Genomic DNA, 12,820 nt, shown 5'->3' on the forward strand with positions numbered 1-12,820 from the left:
CGCACCGTAAATTGTATGAAAAGGAAAAGTTTTTCATAAAACTGAGAACAAAAAGGTTTGTTTTCTAACATTTATTTAAAATTATTTCAAAAATCTGTAGGAATATAGCACGACTTGTGCTATTACGAATCAAAACCAGTGATCTCATCATCGATCCTGTACAAACATGCATAACTCAATGGCAACGTCCCCTTCGATCATTACAGAAGAAAGAGTTCATCGCTTGATCGTAAAACGAACGAAACCCAACAGTGATGTCATCAGGCAACCGTAACACATGTCTGAAAAGTCATTTACGCGTGGCACATGCCCGCATTCTTAAACGAACGACGTTCTGGCGCTGACCCCACAGCTATAAAGCACGCGCCTCGAAAATAGGTCAATGCGTGTCCCCAACACACGTGTCCTGGAAACGAAGACAAAGCATTTGCACGCGGCACGCTTCAAGCCAGAACGTATATAAGGCGACGCACCAGCTCCCAACACCAGAGTGAGCCTCTGGAGTTCAACCAGCTCACTTCTCCGAAGCTCAACCTCTTCGTACATACAATAACCATTGTAACAATTGAACAAAAATAAACGATCCTCTTACAAACTAGACAACATGTGTTTCGTTAGGCTGGGATACGGTCAACATACCTTCTCTGCCTTACAAATCAAATTATATCATTTGTAAATATCCACATTGTAATGACTAGTGGTTGGTAGTTTTAATCAAAATTTAAGTCAAAAACCACTGTATATCTGCTTCTCGTTCGCCTCGTTGGCATTCGAAATATGTAATTATATTTTAATTGAGACTAATTTCACAAAGAGATGATGGCAATGGTAAGACTTCTTCTGTTTAATCGAGGAATTAACTATTATGGTTACTATATGACTAACCTTTGCCTTATCTAATGCTATACAATACTATTGTATTTGGTGACTATTTATTTAAATAAATTTTGGATTTAGAAAAATATTCATATTTGGGAATAATGCACCAAAAATACAGTTATTTAGTGAAATATTTATTAAAACTCAATAAAAAAAATCATTCACAAATGTGCACTGATAAAACTATAAAATAATAATATTTAAATTACAGTCGACAATAAAATTACATAGAAGGTATGAAGTGCATCAGAGACATCACTGCCATATAAATAGTGATAGAACATCCAATGCCAAAAGAAAGTGCTCTGGCTGGTTGTGGAATAACGACAACAGCATATACCACAGAGTGAGCAATTCTAGCTAGAGCAAATATACGAATAAGATTCGCAGCCAAGGATAGAGATGGGTTTGTCATAAGGTACACCGTGCAGACTACGATGAAGACGGGAATATTTTCCAAATCGTTCAAATGTGCTCTGAAACAACAAAAACCCATATAAATAAGACATTCATACATACATTAAGTCAATCTGGATAGTTGTGATGAAAATTATAATGTTCAATGTTACCTTCTGACTCTTTCAACGTCGTCATCTACCTTGACTTTTCCCATTCTTATAGCATCTTCTGGATTTGCAAAAGCCTATAAATTTAAAATATAAATTATTATTACATGAGCGTGATAATCATATATGTACAAATTATAATACCACTATTCTGTGTCTGTGTAAGAGAACGCTCGCTGTACTATAATATTCGTTTCTATTCGACATACATATGTACGTCACAGCTAAAACAATGCCAACAAAACATACGAATATAATTACCATGTGGTGCTCAACGTATATGGAATATAATATTTTCATTTATATTTGTATATTTTTTGTCTCACTGTACTGCTTCATTTTATATTTTATTCTGTATGTGTGCCAATTTAAATAAAATAAAATAAATAATAACTAGAGAAAAAAACTTCTATATATACTGTATTCATACAGCTACCGCGAAATCCGTCTGGTGCAGCTATATATAGCATCAAATATGAGCCATAATTGGCTTTTGTTCGAATTCCTATAAATCACTGTACATAAATATATGTATACATATTTCAATTATCATTGAGGGGGGAGGGTTATCATTTAAAATTTTGATATAAAATTATATGTTGCTGCTCGGTCTGCGGAGTGCGGTCGGCACCGGGTTACACCAATTTTGGGGTGACACCAAATTGTTCAAATTGGAAAACGCTAATTCGACATGTTTGTTGTATAACGGTCCTCGAGCGTTTCATTGCAATTTCTGTATATATACAGCTTTCTGTATGTATACAGCTATCGCGAATCCGTCTGGTGCAGCTATATATATGAGCCATAATTGGCTTTTGTTCGAATTCCTGAGAAATCAGTGTATGTACCTAAGGTAAGAAGGTTAACCGATTCAGTCAGTCAGAACTTAGCTTCTCTTTTAGCGATTCTCTCTCGTAAGTCATAACTAGAGGTAGGATAGTCACAGTGCTATCCATTGTTCGGTAAACCTTTAACAATGCATTTACAACCTTTGAACAATAGACGGCCCCCTCAGGCTCCGGTGACTAGTCATAACAGTTAACACATACTAATATCAATAAAAAATATTTTTTAGGTGACACCACCACGCACCAGGTGACACCACTGTTTGTAGGTATACCTAAAATAATGACAGAACACAACTGTAAACGAGTTGACACGTGGAATTTTTAATACCTTTCGATGGAATATAAAAAATGCATAGCATGGAAACCACGATGCTTTTATGCACTGAATAAACAAAAATATAAGAACTCACTTTTTTGGAAAATCGCTGTCTCGCGGTGAGGAAAGACATGACAAGCATCTTCAAACCCAAAACGGCCACATAAAAGCATAACGTATCGAGCAAGGGAACTCCTAAAAGAGCCATCTTCACTGCTATGTCAATATTACTGTGTAATCAACGACAAACCCCAACGAGATGCTGAGAACGACTGGTGAATGACGACTTATTAAATGAACCGTCGCATACAAAATAACTAGTATTTTGCGTATATTGCGCAATATACGTCAGCAGATTTATTTTCAATCTATTTATTATATAGGCGATGGTAGTTGTATTTGCATTAAATTGTGTTTATTATATAATGAGTTTTAAACGTATACAGTGTTTTATTTATTTATTTATTTATTTATTTTATTAATTGAAAAATCAACAGACAGGATGTACAGAGATAGGTATAAAAAACACAAAAAGTAAATAAATAATATATGTAACACCCGAGTCCAATAATAGATTTTTACAAAAATGAAAAAGATAAATATAAGGAAAACAAATTAAAAAGTAAAGAATAAAGGCATGACAAAATATGTAGTACATTGCATAATTAAACTATAGTATTAAAATATTTGGAAAAGGTTATAAGATAGAATATAAGAAGAAATTGAAATTTACAAATATAAAAAACAAATGAAAAAGGTAAATACAAAATAAACAAATGAAATGGAAAGGAATGAAAGCTATAATATGATTAAATAGCACATTACATAACTAAACTAAAGTATAAAAATAATGGAAATATTGGAAAAATAGAATAGAAGAAAAAATGAATCAATCGGTCAAGATTCTCTTGATGTTAGACCTGAATTGATGTAGGGAAATACCAAACAGATCAACCTCATTCAGCTCTCCGTTAAACATACGATAAACGCGCTGCAGATAAAAATATTTTTGGGAATTAGTATTGAAAGGATCAAGTGAAAAGAGTGTAACGCGTCTAGGGTATCGAACTGGGATTCTGAAATTAACCTTATTCAGTAAATCAGAACAATCAAGGAAACCATTTATGAGCTTAAAGAAGAATATAGCATCAGAATGTCGTCGCCTGACAGAAAGATTGTTAAAAGAAAGGATTTTTAAAATGTCGGAAACAGTAGAATGGGTATAGGTAGGAAAAAGGTAGCGTAAGGATTTAATAAATTTAAGTTGAACTTTCTCAATACAATTAATATGGGATAAATAAAAAGGTGACCAGATAATTGAGGCAAATTCAAGGTGAGACCTTACAAAGGAAAAATAAAGTAATTTTAGTACATAAGGATCATTAAAGGGTTTTGTTGAGCGGAGTAGGAATCCAAGAGATTTAAATGCTTTGTTGGTAATAAAAGAAATATGTTCAGAGAAATCTAGTTTATTATTGAGTATTACACCAAGATCCTTAATAGAAGATGACGTGTTAAGGATTGAATGATTTAATTGATATTGATTAGTAATAATTGACTTATTTCTAGTGAAATTTAAAATAGAGCATTTTTCTAGATTAATAAAAAGATCATTATTTAAACAATATATAGAGAATCTATCTAGATCTTCTTGTATCTTATGACAATCGTCTATGGTGTATATAGGTTTGTAAATTTTTAAATCATCAGCGTAAAGAAGTATAAAGGAATGTTTGAAGATGTATGAGATATCATTAATATAGAGTAAAAAGAATAAGGGACCTAAATGCGACCCTTGTGGGACACCGGAAGGAATATGTCTAAGTGATGATCTAAAACCATTGAGAATTATGATTTGGTGACGATTTAGTATATACGAAGAGATCCAACGAAATAAATTTCCTCGGATTCCAAGGGACCAAAGTTTATTGAGTAAAAGGTTGTGATTGATTTTATCAAAAGCTTTAGAGAAATCCGTATAAACGACGTCTATTTGGATTCGTTTGTCCATATAAGATGTGAGAGTACTAGTGAAATTAAGCAGGTTAGTCTCTACCGATCTCGTACGTTGTTTTCGTACGTTTCTCCGAGTTCAGTAGCATATTGTGCAATATATGCAATATTTATTATGTAGCGTGAACGAAGGGCACGATGTTCGAAGGTCATCGTTGAACCTGTTCATGTGTAATTGGTAAAAAGTCGTTTCGAAACACGAAAGTCATCTTTTTGGTAATTGCTATGCGGCGTCTTTTCGAGATAAATCCGAAAACAACTTTTTATCAGAGTTTACCTTAAATATTTACGATAAAATGTAGCATACATATTCGATTTCACATTTAAATTATCAATATATTTATTTTTGATGTAATGTAGATAGTTGTAGGTATACCTACTTATTTTTCAGTTGCTTAAAATATAACAATAAGCGAGAAAAAATTATTGCAAACAATAGGTGAATAAAAAATTAGACCAATCAGTCAATACATTTTCTGTCATTCCATCAAAACTCAATAAAAAAAGATTGTAAAAATTGCATCTATTTTTTTTTAATATAATAAGTATAAAAGTCTTCTATTTGTTTAGTATTCAAGTATTTTTGAGTAACCATTACGTCGATAATGAAATGAAACTGAATTATTCGCTATTTTTCCCCCCCCGAAGATATTTATTTCATAATAAATTAAATGGTTTAATTAATTATGAATTAGTGTAATTGGACTATCATGATCGGCAACTATTATTTGCAAACATCGTATGGCCATAGTGTGGCACTTTCAATGCCATTTTGCAATACACATGCATTTTGCATGTTCATTTTAGGGCGCAAAGTCCTTTTGGTTAAACATATCATAGATTTATATATACATATGTACATACTACATATGTACATAATATATACGTATACTATATATATATATATATAGCCTGGGCCGGCTCATGGGGCACATTTGGCACCTAAAAACAATTGAGAACTAAAAAAACTGTATTCAAATACACAATAAAATACAAAAAGAAATGCAATACAAAATAGCCAACCAGACATTTTTTTCCGATCCATATTATTTTCAAGGAAATTATACATATGTATGTATGCATGTATGTATAAGTCACAGTGTAGTGTTTTGTTAGAGCTATTGTACGCCAGTAAGGTTGTGGGTAGGGTTGCAAAAATACAGAAATTGTATAAGTGCAATGGTAACATTTTCAAATTCATGATGAATATGAATATGTTAATATATATATATATATATATATATATATATATATATATATATATATATATATATATATATATATATATATATATATATTAATAAATTAATTTAAAAAATTATTAAATGCGTATCATTGGTTTAATAAAAATATGCTGTATTTAAACTTACGTTTATTTGAAATTAATTATTAATTATTGTAAGTGTTATAATTAATATAATAATACTAATGCAATTAATTATCTATAGAATCCTTTTTCTATATACATATACTATGTATGCAGAGCCGCCAAGAGGAGGGGAAAGCGGGGGTTAAAATCCCAGGACCCGGACTACTTGAGGGGCCCCATGTTGGGAGTTTGGATTGATCGATATTGATATTTTATATTATTCTACATAAAAATACACATATTTCTTTAATGCTAAATGTTTATTATTTTTCGATCCGCGCATTATTTGTGTCCATGTGAAATCGTACCTGTTATCATACTTTCTTATTAGATTATTTCAAAAAATAGCATTCAACATATACATAGGTATTTTTCTAATAGTTCTGATTTTGATTTTTCGCATATTAAAAATATATATATAAGATTTTGTTTTTAGTTTTTCATAGGGTATATAATTATTTTTCCAGGGCTCGGGATTCCTCTTGGCGGCCCTGTATGTATTTATAAGGCATGTGATCTTTGGATTGATAGATCAATCAAATCTTTACTTTGACCGAACAAAGAATTCGGCAAGTTGTCAATTTCTCAATGTTTTTTACAACATTCATTTTTTAAGGAGTTATGTACATAATTTGAAAAAAATGTATCTACTCTTTGAACATTAAATTTTGAATAATTTGAGAATAATGAAAAATTACACCCTTCACATATAAGTTTATTATTAAAAATCATACGCTGCAAAGATCATATACATATTGAATAAACAATCTATCAACAGATAACTAATTAATTGACTATTTTTTTAACTAAACTGATAATATACATACAATCTTATTAAAACAAATTACAAATTTCAAACAAACAACGTATCAGTTGATAAACTATCAATATCACAAAATTTAATATATAGAATCACTATCATTTTGATAGGATAAATAACAAAATCTAAGATTTTTAAGTATATTACAAAAAAATATTATTAACAATTGATTATAGAGGTGCGATTACACGATAGGAAATGCATTGCTACTTTGGCTGCCATGTAGAAAGTTATTCCGTAGCCGACACTCCAGACGATACCCCTAGCTGGTTGAGGCATTGGATGGACAGCATATACCAAGGTATGCAATACTCTACATCCAGTGTACGTTTTGATTAACATGGTGGCAGTAGATGGAGATGGGTCGGTCAACAAAAACAATCCACTGACGAAGATGAATGCTGGAATATTCTCCACATCATTCAAATGGGCCCTGTTAATATAATATCATGTTTTATTATATGTGTAAGTATATATGCAAAACAACAGAATTGTTAAAAATACTTAAAGCAGTTTGAAAGTATGATTACATACAGGAAAAAATATGAGGAAGAGTGGAATTAGAATGGAATGTTTTTGTATATTTGCCATTTTTTTATTGAAACCAATTTTGTTACAGACATTACTAACAAACTAACCAGTAGATTCTATGACAGAATCACTAATAGCCATACTAACACACTTGTGAAGAGTCTCGGTGATTACAACAAAATGTCTATACCCTTCAGGTATAACACACATATTACCTAAACACAATCTGCTTTAGGTCATCGACATTAGTGAGTCTATAGTACATCTTATAGCTATTAAAATAGATATAAGATGTATTGTGAACATAATTTCGTACTAATAAAAAGCACTTAAAAATCAAAATTGAAACCAATAATTTTTAATAATATAATATACGAGTACGAAAATTAAATATAAATAGAAATGAAGAAAGGAATTTGGATAAAACGTATGAAAAAGGTGACAGTGTGAAATATGAATTGAATATAGTGAAGACATAAAAATAGACGAATAGATAAAGGAAGTGTTTAAATGTTATCAGAAGATCAAAAATTAAGTAAGGGAAGTCAAATGCAATTTAGCTAGAAATATGTAAAATGGAATTGATTAAATTTAATGAATAATTGAAAATATTGTGAATGCTTCCATCCTGAATTTCATAACGAAAGTCAATGATGATGTAATTTTTTACTACCATAACAAGATGCTAAATATGAAATAAATTGTAAAAATCAAGTTCACCTTCTCACGCGTTCTACGTCAGGATCGTCAGTGATCATCTTTACGGTTCCTCTGTCGACGTCGTAGAACTTTTCATCTTCAATGCTCGAATAAACCTGTTGTAACAAAAGCACAATTAAATGAAATACACTCGATGAGCAGCAGCTACTAAATTTAATACATTTTGATATTCAAAAATTAAAAATTGATATATTTACTTGTTTAGCAACCCTTTGTCTCTTGGTGAGCGGTGCCATGATGAGCATCTTCATCACGAGTACTGACGAACATGCTGCATAGCATCGAAAAGCTGGGTTTTCAATCGTTAGAGTGTTTCCCATTTTGATCAACTTCAATCTGTACTTACTTTGGCTACAAACCTTGTGACTGTGGAGGAAATCAAACTCAGCAATAGGTTAGGTTATTTTAGATTGATAACCAATATTATAGATACTGAAACATTCATAGACCGTTGAGATAAAACAGTACATAACACCGCCGATGAACTGATATCTACGAATTGTGATTATAACAATAATCAAGATATCAAACTAGCTAACTATATTACGGTGACCACTCGTACTGATTTTACCAGGACAGTACTGTTTTTTTTTGGGTATCTGTGCTGGTAAGTCGTGAGATAAAACTAGTACACTTTTTTATGTAATAGAAGTCTTCAGCGAAAATGATGTCTCCTACAAAAATATTGGCAATTTAGTCAAATGTTTAGGTTTATCAGGGACAAATGCTCCTGCCAAAGGATTTTTAACTTTGATGAACAATATATGTTCCAGTGATAGTGACGCAATTGAATTTAAAAACCTTAAAATGTTTGCTAATCACTATGTATATTTTTAACCAGTCTTGTGTAGAATTTTATAATAGTGTAACTGTAACATACGCCACCGGTTAACTGCAATTGGGATTATCAGGCGGCTTAAGTGCATTCGAGGGCAACAATGGAGACCCTCGGATTAGACCGAGTAGCATCTCTGCTATTTCCCAGAATCCCGACGAGCGAGAGACGGTGCGTGCCTGAGACCATATGACCAAACTTAAACAAACTTGTCGAGAAAGATGCATTGAGCGACCTGCCCTTTATAAGCTGATACTTAGGCTATATCAGATCATTCTGGAAGGAGCACTGGCCGTGTGTGAATCTCCTTAATCACCCAATAAATGCTGTGAAGCGAATTTGGCCTTTTATTTGGATCCTCCACCCACCCTTAAGCAACAATAGCATTCAAGAAAATTAATTAATTTTTTCATAAATGTGCGTCCATGTTTATTTAATCTTCGTTTTAAATAATTGAAGTATTAAGATAGGTTGTGGCTATTTGCAGGTACTCTATCTGCAAATTATTGGCTATTTGCAGGTACTATATCTACGAATTATTGGCTATTTGCAGGTACTATATCTGCAAATTATTGGCTATTTGTACTATATCTGCGACAGGCGCAAAGCCTTCTAAAAGGCGTTCGTAAAATCGTCTATAATTATTTAATACATTTTTATATTAAAATCATATTACTTTATTATCAAAGAGGTATTTGATAGTGGATTTGCAAATAAATAAATGAGATAGTGAAGACAAATTCTGGATTATTTTCTGCATAAGCTCTACCATTATCTCAACAAGTATGTATTACAATTTGTTGTCATTAAATTTATAATAAATTTTTATTTTACTTTATTAATAAATATGTATAAATAACATTTTAAAAATCTTTAATCCTAAATTTAATTATAAACACATTGCAATCACATGAAATGCAATGCTACTTGAGCCGCCATATAGAATGTGATTCCGTAACCAATAATCCAAGACAGGCCTCTAGCCGGTTGAGGTAACGGACATACCGCATACACCAATGAGTGTAAAATCCTGCAGCCAGTGTAAGTCTTCATGAGCATCGAAGCCACGCCTGATGCCGGATTAGTCAGCAAATACAATCCACTGATGAAAATGAATGCCGGAATGTTCTCCAAGTCGTTCAGATGAGCTCTATTCACATTAAAAAAAATAATAAAAAACCGTTCACTAAGTCCATACAAATTGAATAAATTTTAATAATACATATAATATATACCGTCTAACTCGTTCCACGTCAGGATCGTCCGTCACCAACCTTCCCGATGACTTTACAGCGAGAAATTTTTCATCTTCAACACTTGCAAATACCTTTATAAAATTTTAAGTTTCATTGATACAATTATAATTTATAAAATTTGTGTTTTTATTATTTAAAATTTTGTGAGCATTTTATTTGTTTTTATACTAATATAAAACAATATAAATGTGTTTACTTTCTTTGAAAATCTTTGTCTGGTCGTTAAGGGTGCCATCAGCAGGATTTTCATGACAAGTATTGAGGAACATAATGCATAGCATTGGACTGCTGGATTTTCAACGGTTAATGTATTTCCCATTTTCACTAGTTATATTTATCCTAAAACAGAAGATTTGGCAGCGGAAGCAGAAGTGTCACTGACTGATGTTCAATCGCTGGAGTAAAGTTTGACTTACACTGATGTATCTATAGCACAAAAAAATCTTTTTTTTTTAAGAAACGTATCACAACAGCAGTCATAACTATGATAAGATATTAAATTAAATTTCAAATTACTTAAAATTGTTTTCATCATATAAATAGATTTACTGAGATAATATGTATCTCCAATTCCATATTTTGTTGTTATTCATACATTTGATTTTTAATTTTCGCTAATTGGAAAAATGAATGTACTACATCCCTAAAATGTATGCATACATTTATTTTGATTTTTAAATGCTTTTTATTATTACGAAATCTATTTTAATAGCTACTGATCTACTGATCATTTTCTATTTTACAATTTAATTTAATTTGGTTAGTAATCATAGTATTATATTATTCTAATGTTAATCGACAGATTAATAGGAAAAAGAGCTCAAAAACCTATTTACAATCCTTATAAATGCTCATAATACATCTAATACATAATATTAATTAAGGACTCTCTAAAGTCGATGAACTAAAGCAGATTGTGTTTAAGTAATCTGTGTTTATACCTGAAGGGTATAGCATACAGTTATGTAATTTTTTAATGTCTGCGGTTTCAATTTAAATATACGCCTAACTTCACAGCGAGAAATTTTTCATCTTCGACACTTGCAAATACTTTGCACTTAACCGGCGGCTCTTTTTAGTATATGCTACATAATTATAAAGTTTTAACGTTTTGATTTATTATATAACCCAATATATCCCAGCACATATAAAACCATTTGAGAAAAGTTCATATAGATGGAAAACGGATGTGTAAGTTCAGCTTTACTATTGCCACATTATGCAATACTGACAGTGTATTTTTTTAATTTTAACTCACGACTTTTGTAACGGTTAAATTCGATATCTAAAAAATAAGCGCTCACTGCGATAATATTTACATCAAAATTTATTGATAAGAATACACTTATTTCAAAAAAATACTATAGAATTTTTTTATTATACTACATATTAATAATTTCACGTGGATACATTTTTTTTAAGATTATAAAATGAATTGAAATTGTAAAATATATATTAAATAACTTTATTGATTCATATACAAATAAATGCTCATCACATTCGAATGACATGAATGGCTACTTTGACCGCCATGTAGAATGTAATTCCATAGCCGACACCCCAGATTATACCCCTAGTTGGTGGAGGCATGGGACGGACCGCATACACCAAGGAGTGGAGTACTCTGCATCCTGTGTAAGTTTTGATCAGCAGAGAAGCAGTATTCGGTGCTGGATTAGTCATCAAGTACAATCCACCGATGAAGAGGAACGCCGGAATGTTTTCTAAGTCGTTCAGGTGAGCTCTGTCAATAACGTTAAATGAGTTGTTTAAAACATTAAAAACTAAATTGAATGGATTATAATTAAAATTTACCTTCGAACGCGTTCCACGTCTGGATTTACTTTTAAGCACATCTCGGCATATTCAGATGACTTATCACCGGAACTCTTTTCGAGCTCAGTATTTGAAGAATTCTGAATTATAATAAGTTGGGATTGAAATTCATTTTATTCCAAATATTCTGTGAGTATAATTGAAACATATATTTACTTTCTTTGCTGATATTCTCTCTTTGACTGTGAGTGGTGCCATCAGCAACATTTTCATGACGAGGATCGAAGAACATAATGCATAGCTCTGGATTGCTTTGTTTTCAACTGTCAATACGTTTCCCATTTTCGCTATTTATGTTTTGAAGCAATGATATACAAAATATCTCCAACAGTAGCAAACACCACACTGATTTTTTGGGATGTTAAAGTTCAATACCTGTCTTAATTAAGCTCGACTCACACTAATCCAACCTACACGCGAGTAAAAATAATCAAATTTTCATTAACAGTTACACAGTTTCGATTTTTGTCAATCATTCGAGACTGATAAGATAGTGTTTTTCAACCCAATTTGATCCAGAGGTCTTCAATCATCTTGAGATAACGGAAAAATAATATTAAGTACGCTGGCATCGCGTTGTACGTTGTAAGTCAAGCTTTAATATAATGACGTAATATTGACCAATTATTTTTTTTTCTTTGAGCCACAGTTTGTTTTCAAACACTTGTCACATAATTGTTATAGTAACTTCAACATCAGAACATATGTATACGTATATTAATGTTAATGATTATAATAATTTTTATTCCAGACAATAGGGAGAATAGTGCAATCATTATCGACCATATAAACAATATATGTATAGATAATATTAATGATAAAAATATAATA

The 12,820-nt window shown here is 31.4% G+C and overlaps 3 protein-coding genes across 3 annotated transcripts in view; all 3 read right to left on the bottom strand.

Annotated features, from left to right (window-relative positions):
- LOC143919373 (microsomal glutathione S-transferase 1-like) overlaps positions 1-12,820 on the bottom strand; it is a 241,515-nt gene that overhangs the window by 195,352 nt on the left and 33,343 nt on the right. The gene's annotated exons all lie outside the window — the stretch shown is intronic.
- LOC143919372 (prostaglandin E synthase-like) lies at positions 1,007-10,572 on the bottom strand. Its single transcript, XM_077441674.1, has 5 exons — positions 10,350-10,572; positions 10,133-10,224; positions 9,903-10,047; positions 1,449-1,522; positions 1,007-1,355 (listed from the first exon to the last, which is right to left on the bottom strand). Exons 1-5 carry the CDS (start codon positions 10,470-10,472, stop codon positions 1,103-1,105), a joined length of 687 nt encoding a protein of 228 aa, XP_077297800.1. The 5' UTR covers positions 10,473-10,572; the 3' UTR covers positions 1,007-1,102.
- On the bottom strand, positions 11,464-12,411 carry LOC143918950 (microsomal glutathione S-transferase 1-like). The gene is made up of 3 exons (XM_077441079.1): positions 12,146-12,411; positions 11,969-12,069; positions 11,464-11,897 (listed from the first exon to the last, which is right to left on the bottom strand). Exons 1-3 carry the CDS (start codon positions 12,269-12,271, stop codon positions 11,648-11,650), a joined length of 477 nt encoding a protein of 158 aa, XP_077297205.1. The 5' UTR covers positions 12,272-12,411; the 3' UTR covers positions 11,464-11,647.

This window comes from Arctopsyche grandis, chromosome 11, assembly GCF_051622035.1.
Source record: "Arctopsyche grandis isolate Sample6627 chromosome 11, ASM5162203v2, whole genome shotgun sequence".
In the NCBI taxonomy this organism is placed as follows: Eukaryota; Metazoa; Arthropoda; class Insecta; order Trichoptera; family Hydropsychidae; genus Arctopsyche; species Arctopsyche grandis.